We start from the raw sequence: 20974 nt of genomic DNA, 5'->3' as shown, positions 1-20974 counted from the left end.
CAAGTTTTCTTTTAATGCATCCAGATACATAACACAACAATCGGCATGAACCTAAAACCAGACAGGAGTATTGGCTTTGTCATTGGTTATCTCGGTGCACTCTGCAGAAAGGCCAAGGATTGGATGACCATGTATTCTGAACTCCTTTTTGCCCCTGTGACGAGCATTGTGACAAACTCAGTGCCTTCAGCTTCAACTCTAGAGCGCTCAATTGTGGCCTGTCATAAATACCTTGAGGGGTCTCCGTTGAAAGTATGCACTGTACAAGAGAATTATGCCGCACGAAAAACAAAAATACAGAAACGCAACATCCTGGACACAGCTAACATTTACGGAGTGCAAGTTTGAGAAACACCTAGGGGCTTATTTACAAGCCCCTTGCGCCACTGGCAAGTCACTTTTTCCCATGTTAAGTGACGCACCGGCAGCGCAAGAGGCTTGTAAATAACCCCCCGAAGTATAAACAGGAACAAGGTCACTGACATGGATTACCTTAATGTTTTCACATTAATTGTTCCGAAATCGTTAATGTTTTTACAAGTAAAGTTAAGGACATGAATATAGAGCTCGATAGGGACCCGACTCAATGGGCATTTTAAATTACCACTGGGTCTGAGACCCAGAGAGACCCAGCCCACTTAAAGCCCTGCCTAGCACAATAGTGCACTCTGCGAGTGAGCTTAATAAACAGATGCAACCCAATGGGACAGGGAGTTCTCAGTACATAAATGGGCCCAAATCGTACATTTTACAGCATAGCCATTCAAATAGTGGTTAAATTACTATAGACCAGGCTGTTGCCAGGAGACCTTGCAGGCTGGATCATGTCAGCCCACCCAACTCTAAAATCCGCTCTTTAGCTTTGCAGTCCACTGGGAGAATGTCTGGATGACCTGTATGGACATGGCCAAGAAGTGGAGAAATGATCTCAGTAAAAGAACCCAGTGCTGGGAATATTATTCTTCTCAGCAGATTAGATGAAGAGGACACACAGGTCAGAGAACTAAGGATTTATTGGAAAGATCTGCAAATTGTAAATAAAAAAAAAAACATTTGCAGTAGAAGATTGACTGACTTAGAAGACACTGCCAAACAGACAAAGAAAGATTGGGGGTGGGTGGGAGATGTGCTTTATAAGGCATGGATTCATTCAATACTGACATTGAAACAAATGTGAACGAGAAGAAATGGAATAACTTCTTTTCCGGGATGTTTAATGAAGTAGGTAATGCAAAAAAAATGTCAATTATCATCCAACAGCGTATACGTTTTGTGCTGTGAGAATGTTGCGTATGTGCTCGGGGATGAAAAGGATAGTATGTCGTTGAAGATTAACATAGTTTTCGCATAGAAACCATTTATAAGTAATTGGTCTTGTTTCATGAGGGAAAGCCTCTGGACCAAATATGGCCATATTGAAGTTGCTGAGCCTTTGTTAGGTCCCAGACTCCGTGCTAAGAACCTGCATCATGGCCTTTTCAGCCCATCTCCCTTCACCTCATTCATGGCTCAAGAGATTGTCGCTGTTACATTTGTGTGTGGACATAACATCGTGCAGGCCACCTGCGCATCAACAGTAAAATATGTTCAAGAACACCTTTGGAAGTATTCCAAAACGAACTTTGGAGAGAGAACTTTAGGAGTCTTGTGCAGAAAGGCTTTGATGCAGGCCTTCTCACAGATTACTTATAGATGATGCATATGAGGAGAACATTAATGTATAGAGGGGATGTCATCATATATAACAAGTAAATTGCTCTCTGCATTTTATTTGCTGAGCTGGGAGGAATTGTGGACAACTTATTAAATGGATATGGGCCTCAATATTCTGAAAATGATTTTAATAAGTTATGGTTTAGCGTGTAGAAAACCATTAAAATAATTCTACCTTTTAGGGTGCTAAACCAGGGTGTCTGATGCCTACGTTGTTTAGTCTCTACTTGAATGGCACTTGTAGCAGTGGGTTGCAGCCAAGGCATTTGTGGCATCGGTGGTTTTCATTTGCTACTTTCACTGTATATGAATGACTGTCTTGAATACCTGACCACCTGGTACCCTACAAGCATAGTTGGAGGAACAAGCGTGCCTTGGTAAATGCGTTAGTACAATTCTTGGAACCTTTCGCAGGATTCATGCCTGTAGTGAGCGAGTAGAGATTGAAAGATCCCCCCCTCCTTTGGGTTTAAAGATTTCAGACTCGCGCAGTTAGTAATTCTTTTGTAACGAAAGGCAGAGCCTCTCCAAATGGAATTATTATATTCTACTTTATCTGACAAAATGCACCACACATTGGATGAGGAGGTGCTACACGAGAAGTTTGGTACCATTCTTGACTATAGCTCCGATATTTGGAGAATGTACAGTGAGATTTATCAATTAGCAAGGGCAGAATTAGATTTCTGCAAAAATAAGTGCTTACTTTCAACCGACCAGAGTTGTGTTGTAGGAAATGTGGTTTTTGTGCTTTTATTGCACAACATGCTGTGATGTAAAAACCTGTATTTTACAGGGAACCATGAAATACTGAAATATTTCGTGGTTATCTGTGAAATATGGGTTACGTTATCGTAATGAAAGCCCCTACACCCCTCTGCAGAGCTTCACCATTGTCAGAGCAGCAACGATTATGTGGCATGGAGGACCAAATTATACAAAGCAAAAAATGGTCTAAAGGAAATAATACTCGGAGTATATTTTTGAGTAGAGTACGTTTAATTACTCTCTCTTAGGTTATAACTCTAAAAAGATTCTATCAAAATATTTTCATACTACATAGAAAATGACATCTGCTCATGAAGAACATGTATACACAAAAGAAATGTACATACACAATAACATGACCTAAATCAAAACATACAGTAGGACATCAATACTAACCCTAAAACAAATTGATTTCTACTAGTGTCCTCCTTACAATTTCTGAAAGGACCACTAGGAGATAGTCTAGATAATACACTGAGGTCTCTTAACTAGTATAGACCATCCTAGTGTACCATCAAACAAAATCAACACACTATTATATTTCCGCGACTCCTCCTTTTGAAGTGTCTACGCAACCGCGTTTCGGCCTTACTCCTTCTTCGGCCTCCTCAGGACAGGGTTAACACATAACTACAGACATACTACAAAGAGATGATAAAATAATAATGGCATTACTACGACCATCCATAGCGCAAGAGTACGGTGGTAGGGTGTGGTGGCTGCCCAGAGAGTCATCTTATTCCACAGTGCATTTAAAGCACTCAAGAGCCGATGAACAGTATCTAATGTAAACCACGTGAAAGGAAAGAGTGAAATCCAAACACCAAAGAACCAATGCTTAAAAGATCAATATGAATGCAACCCTCGAGTGGCATAAGGGAAACAGAAAAGAGCACTAACCCTATTCACCGATGACGCCCACATGCCCTAGTGTATCAAAAATGCCAAGACGAAGCATGCTGGAACCCTAAGGCTACCTCCTACTCACTTCAAATAAAGAAATCCCACCGCCACAATTTGCAAATAAGGCGGTAATTCGAATTACCAGGGTCCTAGATAGACTGGTGTACCTAAAACGATATAACATCAACACTTCTTATAGAATAGACAGTCAAACATGACCAGCTCACAAAACAACACTCAAAAGGGCTTACCTACCTAACTGGAATGACTGCTCACTGCCAGCCCACAGCGCAAAAAGTTGCTATCAATATTCCTTTCCTTCGCTGGATATAAACGCCACAATCGCCTAAATGAAGCCAACAAATATTATAGTGTAGTCATCTGACCTTCTCTCCATACTGCTCGCACGTGCTTGAAATGTATCCGTGTGAAGTAGACGTCTACTTACATGATTTTAGCACGGGTTTGTTCACTATTCCAAACTCCAATGTCCGCCCACCATCCGGAAGTGAACAGAGGAGGTGAGCGCGTCTCTATACAGGTCAATTCTTAACCAGCATGCCATGGCACATCAAAGAGGCATAGGCATAGAAAGGGGACTACGAGGCCTCCAAATTTCAAATAGGGAACGGGGGCCATATTGACAAGGGAATGAATCCTCAAAGTAAAACGAGGTTCTGCCCTGCATAAGGGGAATTAAAGGAGAGAGTGGCCAACTCAGGTAAGACAAGAAGGATGTTTTATATCGCCCAAATCAAAAACAATACAGGTCTCTCTAAATGATAAACAACTAAAGATAAAGTAAGATAAGAATGCCTATATCGATTAAAAACAGGTAAACAAAATCGACATATCCAATTATCCTTTCTCATAATTAAGTGAACCACCAAAAGAATCCTCTAAAAATATAAATAACACTATCCGTGAGAAGAAGTTATCCCAGTCCCAAGGACCCTGTGAAAATGAAAAGGACGGCACCAAACCACCCGACCATCTCAGTCACAGCATGGGGGGCCGCACAATAAAACCACACATTAACACATTGTGTACAAAAATATATATATAATAATTTCTCACAAATTCTGTTACATTCCGCATTAACACATTATGTACAACACACATGAATTCTCACAAATTCTATTATATTCCAAAAATACATGTGAAGAACAAATAATAGAGTAACGTATGAATGTTTATTGGCCATGGAATCCCATAGCATCAAAATACACAGTCCATAATTAAAGGTTGAATACCCTAGCCTTGTGCTACGCACTGTTTCATATCAGGGCCCAAATGTCGTCACGCTCATTAAGTCCCTGTATAGCTGTGTGGTACCGTTCTATCATACGCGCCCCCAAGCGGTTCAACTTGCTTTGTAGGGTTATTTTATTGGGTGCTTTTACTACTGCTAGCACAGTCCAATCAAGTTCATTCTCTCCATGATTCATTTCAATAAAGTGTTGGACCATAGGAGCCCCTATGGTCCCACAACGTATGTGGGATTTGTGCTGTAAAATCCGCATCTTGATGGCTTGAGTAGTCTGTCCAATATGTTTTTCCACAGGGGCACATAACTGAATACACAACATTTTTAGTGTTACAGTTAGAAAAGTTCTACTGTGAATGTAGTATTTTATTGATTTCTACAGACTTGGAGTCTTTGGTTTGCGGGCACACAGCGCACCCGTTGCACCTATAGTGCCCTATAAGTGCAAGCAAACCCATCATTCCTCGCAGGTCTACAGGGCCAGATTACTAACGGGTGGCTTGGACCAAATAGTTTCTCAAGTTCTTTCCTCTGCGGAAGGCAAACAAAGGTTTGGGAATATTCAAATGTTCTAATAGCCTAAGGTTTCTTAGAATTATTTCCTTCACCTTATTAGCCTTTGGGTTAAAAATCAATACACACACCATTTGTTCAGTTTCTTGTTTGGGTTTAGGGAGGAGTAGTGTTTCCCTAGGGGTATACCAAGCCCTCTTTAAGGCACCCCTCACCAATTTCCTTGGGTATCCTCTTGTGGTCAGCTTTTTTTGTAAAATCTTGGCATTCCTGAAGTAATCATTTTTGTCAGTACAATTACGTCGTACTCTCAGGAACTGCCCATAGGGCAAATTGTCCCTGAGGTTACGAGGATGTCCTGATGTATATTCCAGCAGTGTGTTCCGGTCGGTGGGTTTGGTATATAGGTCCACCTCCAATTTACCTCCCTTGTCCACAATCCATACATCTAAGAAATTGATACGCGTATTACTGGATGCCATTGTAAATTTTAAGTCTGGTGTCCGGGCATTAAGCCATGAATAAAAATGTTCTAGTTGTTCATATGAACCGTTCCAAATCATGAACACATCGTCGATGAAGCGTACCCACCCAAGGGTCTGCTCCTTGAAGGGGGACGCTTCATGGAAGATGTGTCTCATTTCAAACTGATCCATAACTAAATTGGCAATTTCAAGGGCAAAACAACAACCCATCCTGACGCCTTTAATCTGTAAAAACAGATCCTTTTTAAAGGCAAAAAAATTGTTTTTCAGGCAAATCCGAGCTAGGGAAAGTAAGAAATCTGTTGGTACATAATGAGGTCTTGGTCTCTGGTCAAATATCAACTTCTTCACCAACAGGGCTTCATCCTAGTGGCACAAATTTGGGCCTGGCATTCGTGGTATTACTCTCTAGCAGAAATGTCTTCACCTCACAAGAAGTGTTCACTCTGGGTGGAGCTTCTCACAGAGCTCAAAGGTCACACCTGGCACCCAGGCACCTAGAAGCTTCATTTTGTAGTTCCTCATTAGGTCTTAAATTTTGGGTATTTAAATCTTATAGAAGGTATGGCTGTCCTTCAGAAAGCACACAGGCCACCTGTGCATGCTATGCTTCTAAATGGAACGTTTCCGTTGCAATTGTTAGTAAACAACTCCACCCACTTCAGTTGACTGTGCAAGAAATGCATGCTTACCTCCTACATCTACAAAGAGTGTTGACTTACGAATCTGTATTGATCTATGTAGCGGCTATTGCTGCATATATGCAAAATAGAAAAGGTTCATCGCTTTTTCCCAGTAATAAAAGCTTTTATGAATGGTCTTAAATGAATAATATCACTGAGGATACCATTAAATTCCCAGTGTGGAATTTAAATATAGTACTTTCATGGCTAATACGCCCATTGTTTGAACCTTGGCACTCAGCAGATTTATAATTCTTAACGTGGAAAATGGCCTTAATAACTATTCCTTCTTTACAGAGACTTGGCTTCGTGTGTCCACTATTCAGGAACCTTTTATTCAAGGTCATAAGGTTAGAGTAGTATTAAGAATTCGCCCGACCTTTTACCAAAAGCGATCCTGCCATTCCACTTAAATCAATATATGGAGTTATTTTTTTTTACCCCCCCGAAAGTAGAAAGTTGCTAAAAGAACCTTGTAGTCACTGGATATTAAGAGCGCCTATGTACTACATTAATAGAAGAAAAGCATTTGGGAAGACTTATCAGCTATGTGTGGCATATGCAACACCACCAAATGGGCAAGCTATTTCGAAAGCGGGTAGTGCTAGGTGGATCATAAAATGTATTCAAACCTGCTATGTAAAACCTAAAAGATACTCTCTGTACCTCCAAGAGCACCCCATACGTAAAAAGGGAGCAACAATGCCCTTTTTAGGTCTCGCGTGGCGTAGGCTGCACACATGCCCGGTCTCGCTGGCGAGATTTAATGATTTGGGGTATTTTGTGTAAAGTGCATTAAGCCCCGCCCCTCTTTTCCATTGGCTGGCGTCACCGTTTATGCTAAACGGTGGCCAGCCATTGGAAAAGGTTGTGACGTTTTCGTTCGGCTTTTTCTGCCATCCCACTTGGACGGCCTCGCCTGCTTTCCTTCTGAAGTAAAAGGTTTCTTATCTTTATGGGGCCAAACACATGGCCCCATAAAGATAAAATTTTACTTCAGAAGGAAAGCAGGCTAGGCCAAGTGGGACGGGCGAATAAGCCAAAAGTATACGTCATGGCGAGCGCTTGTTTATAACATGTTTGACTCCTTTTGCTGTAATAGTGCACACCTAGTTTAAACAACTCAAAAATATTTGTGTATATATATTTACTATTTTATGGTTATGTTTCACAGGGGGAAAATTTCAGTCTTAACCGATTTTCCCATTATTTGTAGTAGCCTACACATAAAAATACTAAGGCAGTGCAATACGACAAGGTACAGGTGGCAAAATTAATTTCAACACGTTCCATATGCGGATTGACATAATATAGTAACAAAAACATTGTCTCCACGTTTCCTACAGTTTTTATTCCTCAAACGGTGCCAGTCGTTGCCTTTTGCCTTGCCTCACCTGCTTTGGTTCGTCATCCGCACAGAAAGTTTTACGTATGTACTGTCACTTAACGCAGTTCGGTATTTCCCCACACACACATTACAGCATGGCTTGCCTTTTCATGGACTACAAATACATCATTAACACGTTCAGCCCCATAGCACTGCACTGTTTAATCGTGGGGTGCCCGGTCTTTCATTTTCCGTTTATTTAAAAAATAAATAAAAGGCATTGTCATTTACAATGCCAATAGCTCAAACTCGCGTAAATGCGAGACCTATTGCATTGCAAATGCTTGTGAGGTAACAGTCCCTTAGTTGACATGTAAAGCTGCAACATGGTCAGCAATGCACACCTTCACTAAATGTGTGGATATACTAGCACAACAATAGACTGTTGGTCAAAGAATATACGAACACTGCTTCAAACATGTCACAACTGCCCACTAATCATAACTGGGAGGATACTGCTCTACAGTCTGTGCAAAGCATGTGTATCTACAGCTACACATGCTACAAGTGGGAAATGTTAACCTCTAAGCATCTATTCAGTCTGTAGTGCTGTAGATTCCCATGCGCCCTCCCAGCTCCCTATCCGTGGGCAATGTTAACATTGTTTCTTATTTATTATGCAACAGTGCCAATGCGTGGACTTCATGTTTACATATACCTATAAATTATCTGGACTGGCGTCTGTGAAGCTGCTTTGCTGCGATGACCTGTTGTCAGGTTACGTTAATGCATCAAAGCCCTGATGCATTTCTAAATATACTTTGAATGCATGCCTAAAAACGATTTTATAGTTCGGCCTCTTTGCGGTAGAGTCCTTGTTTGATTTGTGGATTTTTGCGTTACATGATTTTGGGGTGGCACCGCTGATTATAGCCATCTGTACTGGGAGCTTGGCATCTAAGTCTTCAACGACCATCGATTGGTTTGTGATGGCTGAGAATGCTCTCTACCTGCACCTGTGCTCCTTGGATAGCCCCAGCCACCCACCTCCATCCATTTGACGGAGATCTGAGTGTTTCTCCGTTGACCACCGTTTACTCAAAGGAGTGCTGGTTTAATGAAAAACTGGCAAAAGTCTTGTAATGTTTGGGGGTGTATCTTAGCCTCAGATGCTGCTAAGTTCTCCTGCTGTTCTTTGTTTGCCTCATTTTAACTGTCTGACCTGCCTGTGAATAAAAATTGTTTTTCTAAGGAAAAGCAAAACCGATTAGATATTCGCAGTTGTAGTTTATTGCGTGATTATTTAAAATCATTACAAAATTGCATAAAACAAATTTCACAATAAAAACCGTGGTATCATGATAAAATTAAATTTTAAATACAAGATGGTTTGAGGTCAAAAAATGTCTTTTTGTATTCCACTAACATAATAAAAAATCATTCACAAACCGCAATTGACTCCTATTTGGGGATGCGCAGCTAGCGCTGGTGGATGAAGAGCTTAAAGTTTAAAACCAACCATGCGGTTAAAATGCCTTCAAAGTGCCTGGTGCTTTATAACCTGTAATGTTCGGACGACCTATGATCGTGTTTTTTCGACCAGTGTTCATAGTCGCTTGATCTGCTTGTCGGAGTAATTTCCTAATTTGGGCAAAATATTTTACACCTCGACAAGATGGAATGATTGAGCCCTCCATCCATCTAATCACAGCTTGTCTGCATGTACAAATATTTAGCTTGTTAAAGATCAATTTTAAAGACTATTTCCTTAGATCCTTTGCAGCTGGGCACACACACAGCAAATGTGTAAATGTTTCATCCGAATAACCACATAGGCGACCATTCTCAACTTGATGATTACGTTTCCATGATGGCATTAAGTCCTTCGAGTCATGGATTCCCAGCCGATAGTGAATAAAGCTCTTTTTTTTTTTATCTTGGAGCAGAAATGGGCTGCTAGGTAGGCTTGGGGTTTTGTAGGAGTATAAGAATGTATTACTGTTCATGCATGGCGTTGTTTGGACAAATTGTTTTTGTCTTCCAGGGGTGATTTCTTCTTGGCGGACTGATTACTGACTTTAATAAAGGTTGACTTTTCTGCCATGCTCTCCCATACTACTTGGGTCTCTAGCTCCACCAGTGATTTCCTCAAATACGCTCCCCAAGATGTAGGTACTTCTTGCACCTTTTGTGCTTTTATCTCATCCCAGCATAGGTTGTTCAGTGTACTCTGATGATCGAAATTTATGGCAGAGCTTCGCAAAGGAATTCATGCTCCGGAACTTCTGATTTTGAAGGCCAAATTTTAGCCGTACCTGTGCGGGAGATGCCGACTTGGGAAGATTAAAGACTGCTTTATATATCTTGGTCTGGAGCTCATTCAATAACTCTGCCTCCTTGCCATGCCATGTTTCTAAACCATAAGACAGGGTAGGTAAAATTTGTGCTGCCATCACATTTAGGAGATGAGTATAAGCTCAATTTCAAATACAGCAGTCGAAACGCAAAAATTAATGATTGGGCTTTAGCATTTAGATCCTGTTTGTGGTCCTTATATGAAATGCCGCGCCCCAGTTTTATGCCTAGATATTTATAGGAGGCTTGCTCTTCCACTTGATCTTCCTTAACATACCATTTAAACTTGTTTTTCTTGGGGTCCACTAGGCGTACCACCTTCGTTTTCTTTTTATTTAACTCTAGATTTTCCTGGTCCATGTAAAGTACGAATTTGTTTATTGCTCTTTGCAGCCCAATCGGACTATGACTTAGCACTACGATGTCGTCCGCATTTTGTAAAAACTGTATAGGCTCTTTTGCCAACATTGGCGGATGGCTCTTTGCTGATTGCATATGCTTGGTTATGTCTGCTAAGAACAAATTGAACAAACTCGGCCCCAGGACGCAGCCTTGTTTTAAGCCGTGCTGAGTGTTTATTCTTGCGGTTACTCTACTTCCATCGCCTAGTTTCACTCTGACCCAAGGTTCCGTGTAGAGGGCAATCATTGCGTCCAATAGATAAATCGGTAGCCCCCAGGTTTTTAATTTATTCCAAAGTCGAGTTCTAGTTACTCTATCGAACGCGGCTTTCAGGTTGATGAAGCATGCAAATAATTTTGTCTTCCTTTTTAGTGCTTTTTCGCTCAAAAGAGCCAAAGTTGTCAAATTTGTGGTTGTTTCCATTCCTGACCTAAAACCTGTTTGAAACTTTGGGATTATATTCTTCTCATTCATCCGTTCTTGAAGGTGAATAAGTAGACATGATGCATATAATTTGGCTTCTACATCTATTAAAGATATCAATCTGTAATATTCTGGCTTGCTATGAATGCCATTTTTAAATATTTGGTGAATTATGTTCCCGCTCCAGGAATTTAGTACGAGCTTCTGATTTATAAATGTAGTTAAAAAGGGGTATGAAATAATTTTGCCCAAAACTCAGGTGCATTCTTAAAAAGAGCGTTTGGAAGCCCGTTTGGTCCTGCTGCCCCCTCCGTCCTTAATTGTTATTATTCCTTTCAATTGTTTGGTATTGACAAGATTTTCTAGCTCGTTACTGCTGATCTCTAGCATTTGTTGAGAGTGGCCTTCATGAGGTTGGAGACTAAGATGTTTTCCTCCAGGTTCTTTCAAGACTGTGGCTGCATTAACATGCTTATAGTCCGATTTATTGTACATATTTTGAATATACTTGATCCATGTGTCTTCTCCTATTCTTTTGTCTTTTTGGAGTCTTGAACTCTTAGTCAGGTTGATTATTCCCCAGAATTCCTGCTTGTTGGCAGTTTACTTGCCCAGAGTAGTTTATTCCAAATGGATTCTTTGTACTCTCTTTTTGCCTCCCTTAAATTTTTCTTATATTTTTTCCTCTTTTCCTTGAGGTTGCCATTGTCAGATTCTTTTCCTGTTCTTGTGGCCGTTGCTTGGAGGCGCACCTCTCTGGCAAAGCTTCTTTTAAGATCTCGCAATTGGTCATTAAACCATAGCTCCTTCCTGGTTTCTTTCTTTCTTTCTTTTGTCGTCCTGGAATTGCTGGGAATTTTTGAATGAGAAACTGCCCGAAAAGTTCCCAATTTTTTTGCACTTTATTCTTTGTGTCCCTTGTGTCTTCACATAATCCAGGATTGTGTCCATTATTATATTTGTATCTTGTCCTTGCCACTTCAGTTTCCTCAGATTATATTTTTCTGGATATTGTGCCAGAGACTTTAATATTTGTGTTTGGGTTAGAGTAATGTTAATTTTCGTAATCTGTGGAAAATTATCACTTTCTGGACGTGGGCAGATTTGGAAGCAATTTATCATAGGAAAGAGATTGACTCTTTCCAATCCGAAACGTGGTGGCCGCTGGTCTATCTCCAGTTACATTACCGTTCAAGGGGATTAAACCTAGAGCTTCCAGCTCTTGGATTGTTGATTTGATTCCAGGGGTATCCCTCCTCTTACTTCTGGACTGTTTGCAGTTTATGAAATTACTATTAAAGTTTCCTGAAATTATCAAATTACTGTGCTCATGGGTCTTTTGTAGCACCTTAATCAAGTTTACCAATGTTAGAAATTTCGCCTTCTGTTGCTTTCTCTCTGGGGGAATGTATACGTTAACTATTAGTTGCCAGTTTAACTTATTGGTATGATGTTTGCCAGTCAATTTTAACTCTTGCAGCCAGTTTTCTCCCGCGTCTAGTTCTTCTATGGACCAGTCATATTTTGCTGTTGCGAAAAATGATAAACCTCCCCTTGGATGCCCGAACTTTGAGAAATTTTCTGCCAGGATTTAATATCCTGTGTAACCAGGAATTGGAGCTAGTTTCATGTTCCATGTCTCTTGGAGCAATATTAGATCTTGATTTTGTATAAAGGACAGGGTTTCATGATCTTGACCCATTACTCCAAATCCATGAACGTTCCAAGAGCAAATCTTTATTAATTCCGGATGTTTTTCTACTGAACCTTGGTTGGTCCTTGTTGTATTCTTTACTGCATTCCCTTTGTTTCTGTCTTGCATTTCCTTCATAATAATATCAGTCGATCCTTGGGTTTTCGTTGGGTATGATTTTTACTCCGAGCCATTAGAACCCAGGACCAATCTTGACTAATGCTTAACTGCTGGTCAAGGCTTGATGATTCATTTTTCTTTGTTGAATTGTGTTCCATGATTTGCGAGGAATTTCTATCGCCGCGTAGACAAGATTTTTGGCCTTTCCCGGGCGACTGCCCCGTTTTTGATGTTGCCAAATTTTATAAGAGGGGGTAAGGATATTTCAATCGCTTATGAAGTCTTATGGTGATTACCCAGGCTTCAAATTTTTCCTTTGTTGCGTAGATCCTGTCTACTAGATCCTTGGAATTCCAAATTGTCAGGGTCTCTTCTGTTTCCATGGGGGAAGCCGTTGGCTGAAATTCTACCGCTAATAGGTGGTGTGATGTACCCTTTAATTCTGGTATCTCATTAAATAACAATAACAAATTCCCTTGATTCAATGGGTCTTGTCTTCCTCTTGTGCAATATTCTGGCTCAAATATCAATTTTAAGGGAGTCTGTTTTGTTGGTTAAGGGATTTGTACTGTCCTCTTTAACCTGCTGATGTTTATTAAGTAATTTGCGACCTATTTGGGGTTCTTGGCCTACATGTTCATCTCGGGCCCTTTCTTGTGGTGAGGCCTTGAGGATTGTTTCCTTTATTCCGGTTTCCCGGTTCCCAGGTTTTTTCCGTATTGTTGTCCATGGCGTCTGTCTGTTCTATCGATGGAAACTTACAGGTGCGGCATTTATTATTTAGGGTGACTATTAGTGGAATTGAGTTGCTTTGTGACTTGTTATTAATTTGGGTCTCTTTTGATTGATCTGGCAAAGAAAACTTACGGGTACGACCCTTCATGTTTCTAGTAACTTATCGGGGTTTGGCTAATGTAATCCTAGTTTTTAATTTTGTCCGGAGACTTTGCTGCAGATCTTTCTTCCGCTATTTCCACCAATTCTTTTGAGCTTATATCTTGTACCCCTTTTTCTTGGCTTTGGTCTCTACTGCTTTGGGGTGCTAGTTCTGTCTGGGCCCGTGAGGTTAATACTACTTCTTCTACGTTGTTACTTGATTGTATTTGCTCTAGTTTCTCCTTCTCAGAGCCTATCTTTTGAGCCCCTTTGAGGACTTTTTGTTTTTTAGTTGTATTGATATGTTCCCGACTCGTTTTTTCTTGATCGCTTGAGATTAGATATTCATGTCATGTAGTTTGATTAATTGTTAGTAACTCTGCTCCACCTCTAAGTAATGCCTAACAGCCCGTCAAGTGCCAAAAAAGACTAACCTAGCTATCTATTTGGAGTACATGAGTATTGTCCTTTAACCACCCTGGCTACTTCCCAGTAACAGCAACCACTGGCTGACCTACCTCTTGCAAAGGTGGCATGTTGCTCCATAGACATTTAGCGCCCAAAACTGTCATGCAGCAAGCAGATCCTGTCCATCTACAGGGTTACTTCTAAGTTGCGCAGGTGCTATCTGTATAGATACTGAGTCTACCACCTGGAAGGGTTGAAATTAGTCTCAATAGTATGTCAGTCTATAAAATCAGCTTCTCTGCGCACTATTTGCTGCTCTAGCCTGCACAGGCATGCAGATTCGATTCTTTTGCTTCACATTGACCCATGTTGTACTGGAGGTGTATGCGGGGAGTTTTCATGGGTGCCAACTGCTTTGCTTTGTGTGTCTGAGGAAACCTTGTGATGGTGTTCCTACCTTGCTTTACCTGTTCAGTGGTTTGCTTTTCAGTAACCGCTGATTCTTTTGCACAGTTCTTGACATGGTCATCCCCACTTTTTGCCTGGTATCTGATGCACTTTTGACTGAAGTGCACTGGGTTCCTGCTAACCAGGTTGCCAGTGCCCTTTCCCCAAAACAAAGTAACTATTCAATTGTTCCACAATTGGCAAGACCGTTAGCATCTCTGTAAGTCACTACTAGTAAATGGTACGCAGGGCATGGGTATTGAAGAGGGTCCCTTATGGCTGCAGCATGTATTGTGCAAACCTAAGGGACCCACCACTAAACTCATGCAGACTGCCATTAAACACTGCGTGAAATGGTGCAGACACGAGAAAATACTGCATGGCATTCACCCTGTTTGCCATGTCCCCAGACACTGCATGACATGTCTTCCCCTAAAGCAGGCTTTATAGCCCCAAGGCAGGTTGCATTATTTTACATGTTGGGACATATCTGCAGGTCCCTGTGCTGTCTAGGTCAATTGCTAGGAAGTCCTAAGTGAACAGGGAAGCCATCTGAAGTACAAATTCCCCAGTGACATGTTGGCTTCACTGAAACCTATGATATTTGATATCAAACACCTTGTCTTAATAAATCTCTACTGATAACGGTAGTGGATTTATTAAAACATGCTCCCAGAGGGCACCTCAGAGGTGCCCCCTGAAAACCTCTCAGCCTCTAGAGTGCTGGCTGACTTTCGTAGTCAAGCCTGCCACCTCCGACAGGTTTACAACCCCCTGCTGGTGAGGGCCCACGCTCTAGAAACAATGTCTTATTCGGAGGTAGGTATTCACACCTTCAGTAGTTTGACTAGTGACATGTCAGGGCCAGGTACTTCAAAGTCCCTACTGCCTTTGTTACGCGACCCTGGCTTTCCCCAGACCTGGGAGAGGCCACCCTCTTCCCTAAGGCCCATTTGGCACCAGGACAGGTTGCCATTTTGTATTCAGAAAGGTGTGGTGCAGTACCAGGCCAGCCACACCCCTAAGGAGAGTTGCCTGATGTGACACACAAAAGGAGGATTCCACCATCTTGATTTTGGAATTAGGAACTGTGGGACAGGGCTATGCCCACTTCCCACAGGAAGCGGTCATTTAGGGGGTGTAGTGACCTCAAGGGCAAGTAGCCCATTGGCGACTACCCTTAATTTGCCTAAATTCAGTATTTAGGTGGCCCCCTGACTCCAGGAACTTAGATTTGATAGATACCAGAAGAGGACAATGAAGAGTGAAGAAGCGAGAACTGAGGACCAGTTGCAGACTTTTCAGCGCCAAACGCTGCCTGCACCTGTCCAGACAGTTGCAACAACTGACTCGTCCTGCATCTGTGCATCTGCCAAAAACCCCAGAAAACTGCCAGCACTTTACAAATTGCCAGCAGTCTCCTTTGGAGTAGAGGAGCTACTCCCCTGCAGCTTGCAGGCACCAAGCAGCAAAGATCGGTCCACCGTTCTGCCCCCCCCCCCCCCCTGGTTCAGCTGATACAGCAGCTACCCAGGAAGAGGTAGTCATGCTCCAGAAAGTCAGATCTGTCTCCCCCAACAAGTAAGACGAAGCCAGGACTAATCGGGGTTGCACAGCCCCAATACCTGGGGTACCGGCCCACTTGCAGCAACCAAAGCCTGTTTGAGTCCAATCCAGACTACAGACCATGCAGCTGTAGAGCGCCATCAGCACTGCAGAGGCCCACTTCGAGAGAGGCCCAGGACCCTCACGAACCGTGCCCTCTTTTTGGAGCTCCTGGCCTTGTCCCGAAGTACCCCACTGCAGCCTTTCTAGTTCCCTCCACCCACCCCTTTGGTGTAGTGCGCAAAGCTACCAAACCGACCAGTACCTTTGCATCCGGACTCTCCAGTGCAGGTAACTACTAGTTGCTTCTGGTTCTTTGAACATTTGGATCCCTTCCACCTTAAGTCCTGAAGTGAACCCCGGAAACCCATTGCAAGTTACTGTATGCAGTATATAGGAAAGCTTTACTGTGTAAAGACACATCCAAGTGAACATTTTACTCCCCTGTAAAGATCTTATAAAGTTTTTACATAAGATTAAATTTCTTGTTGTTAAAAAAAAAAATATATAAAATTAAGTGTTATTTTTCTAAATTGGTGTCGAGCTTCTTGACGGTCTCATTTATTGACTGTGTGCAACAAATGCTTTAAGACTACCCTCTGAGCCCAAACTTCTCGCCCACACTACCACAAGTGGGCGTTTGGGATTAATAATTTAAACCTCGTCAGCCTTTAAGGGTTGTCAGGACTTTCCATATAGTGTACCTCTTTTAGGTACACTACATAAAAAAGCCATCTTCCTATGATGTGCAACTGCTACTAAACGTGCTTGGTTTATTAAATGTTGTGGAGCCGTACACTAACAGATTCACTATCTCCTTAGCTTTTAGGAGCAACTGCCGTTTAATATTGATGAAATGAATCTGAGTGCACCAAAGCTCCTTTACCTCTGCTGTGTTCTTCCTAGATGGCCTGGTCTCTTCCCTCTGATCCTTGTTTGTGAGCATCCTACTCTGAGCTGGCTTGAGTGTATGAAAGATCTGTGCTTGATGCTGAGGCATTAAACCAAAATACCCTGGTCTGAGTACCTTGCTTGTACTGGTATAAGGCTGTTTTCCTTACTACTCCAAGTAGTAAAGAAACGGTGTACATATATATTTTGTGGTTAACACATTCCTCAGTTGTGAAAGCTTTGGGCTTCCAGCTTCCTTTTTGCCTGCCACTAAGGATCACCTGTATTTTTCATATGCTTCTGTAGATGGAATCATAACCTGTTATTTGATTTGTTCTCCTTTCCCCTCCAGTGAGTTCTTTGAACGCACCATCCTCTGTAACAGCCTTGTATGGAGCTGTGCCATCACCGGCAAGGCTGGCCTCACCTACCAAGAGGCCATGGAGTCTGAGAAAAGAGCCCGCCGCAACATCCAGAATTTCCCTGAACCCTTAATTGGTCCAGTACTGTACCTGGCTAGCCGTACGCGCCGAGCTCGCCTCCATGAGGTGTGTGATGATCTCTATGCCTACCTCCACAATCGCTTCTTTGTGGGAGAAACCGTGGAGGTTTTGAGGAACAGTGGTGCAAGGTAAGTGCTGTATTCTGTCTTGTAACAAAATGGAATAAGCTGGCATGGAGATGTATTTTAGAGGAGTAGTGTTAGAAATTGGGTAATTAGTCAAGGGGGTACTTGCCCTAAGAAACAATCAGAACCTATGTCAGGGTGAACCCTTAAAATCACTAAATTATCCTGAGCTTAACCTCCAGTCACTAAGCCAGAGGTGTGGCCAGGGAAATGATAGTCCCTCCTTTGTGATAACTTTAAACCAGTCCTGGGAGCCGCTCCCCTCCCACTGGGATTGGTGCCTGCCTGCTGGGAGAGCAAAATAAGTTGGAGGCTGTCCAGACATTACCTGATATCTGCTTTTTACTGGGCAAGCCCCTTTCAATTAAATTAAGTTCCTGGGCTCAGCCCAAATAGTCATCCTGCCAGAGAAGCAGAACACCTCCTCTCTTCCAGGCCTTTGTCTCTGCTCTGGGATCAGTTTTTATACCTCATTCAGGGCTCAAATGTCTGCAAATGGATGCTAATGCCAATTGGCCTCCAGAGACTTTAGGCAGGGGAAAGATAACCTTCAAAATAACCTGTTCTTAAATTTTATTTTAATTCAGACACCACTATTGCTTTGGAATTTTAATAAATATTAAAACTAAAGGATGGATTGTGCTTTTAGCGGGTCCCTATCATGAGATAGCCTAATTAATTTTGCTTCCTCATGTTTCTGTATGGGCCATCCAGTCTTTCTACATAAAATAGGTTTTGAGCTCTAGTCACTGTCAAGATATGCTAACGTAACATTTATGCATGTCCTACTCTAGTTTTTAACCTCTTCACTGCAACTCTTGTTCCAAGTCCCCCCCCCCCCCGAGGTGCTATGCCTTTTTGAGCTATTTGGGGGTAGCTCGCTCTTAGGCCCCTGCAACCCTTTTGTCTACCTACATAAGGTATCCACACCACATTTGCTGTACATTACATTTCGTAAAAGTAGACCATATTCTGAATTCAGCAAGATCCTTCAAGGTTTTCCCTATAGAAACAATTAAAATAAGAAAATATTGAAATTGAGGTGAAAAACTGCCATTTGCGCCTACGTTTTCACCTGTAACTTCTAAGTATGGCAGATTTTTTTTTTAAAGCAATATACCATTACGGCAACTGGAACCTTATGGTTGTGGGGATATATAGGACTTGTAGGTTAACCAAGAACCCGAGGTACCCAGAGTCAATAACTGAGCTGCACCTTGCATTGGATTTTCATTGTGTGCCAGGTATAAAGTAATTCATTTGGTAAACTAGAGTGAAAAATGGGTATCAAGAAACCCAATGGATTTCCAAAAAGGGAACAACATATGGAGTTTAGAAGCAGTGGTTATTTGCCCATCTCCAAATTTGTGGGTACCCATACTAGCATGTGAATTAAAGGGCATTTTTCAAAATTACTTATTTTTTTACACATTGTCTTTAATTTTGAAGGCATAAATACATAGAAAGTCAATTGGTAATAACACTTGTTCTACTATTTTGTATCCCCTAAGTCTCCTGATTAATAATGGTACCTCACTTGTGAGGGTAGGCCTTGTGCTCGTGACAGGAAATGGCCCAAAACGTACTGTGGAGACTTCAAAATTATCCATCTCAAAAGACTTGGTTTTGTGAAGGGAGTCACCTGCATTTTTGGTCCCAGGCTGTATGAAAATGGCCTTTTTTTCAAAGTTACCCCCTAACTTTTTGCCAGATACCTGATGCCAACTTGACTGAGTTTGTGCTGGGACACTGTTAGCAGGCCCCAGCACCTGTGTTCTTTCCTAGAACTGTACCTTTGTACCCACAATTGGCACCACCTCAGGGCCACCTGTAAGTTCCTTGTAAAAGGTGCCCTTGGTACCAAGGGCCTTGTGACCAGAGAGTACCTATGGAGCTGCAGCATGTATCTGAAAGAGACACGTTAGTGATAGATTCCTTACCTTAGAATATCCCCAGGCGTCAGACTGGATCCGGGAAGTTTTCTGTAGCAGTACCTCTGCGCGTCAGTAGGTGGCGTCGTGCGGCTCTGCGTCTGTCACTGGAGTCGTAAGCACCAAGATTACGTCACGGAGACTACTTGGACGCCACCCATGCGCGCTGACGTCAGTTCTTTCTTTTTCCACGCCAGCAAGCGCAGATCCGGATTGAGCACGTACCTTAGTCCCTTTTTGACTACTATTTTGAGACTTTTGTCTCCTCTCTTTTCTCCTGGTGCACGTAGGGATGCCCGGCTTTAGGTCCTGTGGGGCCTGTTGCCGGAATATGTCGGTGGCGGACCCCCACGATGTTTGCCTCTACTGCCTGGAGACTGCCCACGACTCCCGGGATTGTCGAGCCATGGCCCCCAAGGCCTTGCGGGAGCGGCATAGGAAGTTGCTGACGGTCCGGCATTCGTCAAGCTGCCGCTCCGGGTCCAGGGGCCGTTCTCTGGACCGCTCGCGCGACCGGAGCCTTTGCTCCTCAGGCTCCAAGTCTTCGCCTTCGGATTCCGGTAAGCGACGCCATAAAAAGAAGTCGAAGCGTGTTCGCTCTCCGTCCCCCCTCCCCGTCGCTCCGAGGCGGACGCGGGGGACAGGGGCTTTGCCCCGGCGGCTCCCCTGGAGCCTGGGAGTCCCGCGGTCTACCCGCCATACCCGGGTCCGTTAGCGACTCACGAACAGGTGCAAGAATTCCTTGCTACCATGGTCCGCCTTTTTAGGCCTCAGGCTCCCGCCGGCGCGCCTTTGGGCCCCGCGGTCCCGTGTCCAGATCCTGTTGGCCCGGCAGCTTTGCCACCAGTGCTAGCCCCGGTGCCACAGGATCCTGTGCCAGTGGCTCTGGCGCCACGTTGCCGGCTCTGGCGCCACACTGGGTGCCGTTTATTCCTCCCTTGCCCCGGTTCCAGGACCATTTTGTTGCGACCTGGGATCCGCATTGGGAGACGGCACCGGTCCGACCCCGGCCGGCGCCGTTCGTCCCTTCTCCGGTTTTGCCGCCGCGACCGGCTCACCCTATGCTAGAGGTGGACGAAGACTGGGAAGGATCCGAGGACCCTCTTGCCCGGCAATGTGACTCAGAGCAGGATTGGGTGGACGACTTGGAGGAGGCAGGTGACCTCTGTCTCCTTTGACCCGGGGTTCGCCCCCCCCTCTGCCTAAGATGGAGGAAGGTGCCTCGTACACGATGGTCCTCAGTCGGGCAGCTGAGGCCCTTAATCTTGACCTCCCCACAGTGGCCCTCAAGAACAACCTCCTCACCGAGGTGCTCCAGACGGCGTCTACTTCGTTGGAGCCGTTGCTTCCCTTCAGTGACGGCCTTACCGACGTCCTCTTGAGCACTTGGTCGAGGCCGGCCACGGGGGCCCCAGTGGATAAAAAAAGTCGCCAGGCGCTACCGACCGGCGCCCGCTGACCCTGCCTTTTTGACTACTCACCCTACGCCTGTGAGCCTGGTCATTCAGGCCTCGACGTCAGAGTGTTTTCCAACGG

At 43.4% G+C, this 20974-nt stretch overlaps 1 protein-coding gene across 1 annotated transcript in view; it reads left to right on the top strand.

Annotated features, from left to right (window-relative positions):
• The window catches only part of BAZ1A (bromodomain adjacent to zinc finger domain 1A), a 758495-nt gene that overhangs the window by 70162 nt on the left and 667359 nt on the right, over window positions 1-20974 (top strand). The window contains exon 2 of the mRNA XM_085627428.1: window positions 17232-17510. Coding sequence (XP_085483554.1) covers window positions 17232-17510 — 279 coding nt within the window. The remainder of the gene's footprint in view (window positions 1-17231; window positions 17511-20974) is intronic.

Source organism: Triturus cristatus, chromosome 9 (assembly GCF_964204655.1).
Source record: "Triturus cristatus chromosome 9, aTriCri1.1, whole genome shotgun sequence".
NCBI lineage: Eukaryota > Metazoa > Chordata > Amphibia > Caudata > Salamandridae > Triturus > Triturus cristatus.
Note: the sequence above shows the minus strand (reverse complement) of the source record. Positions and strands in the feature narration are given on the sequence as shown.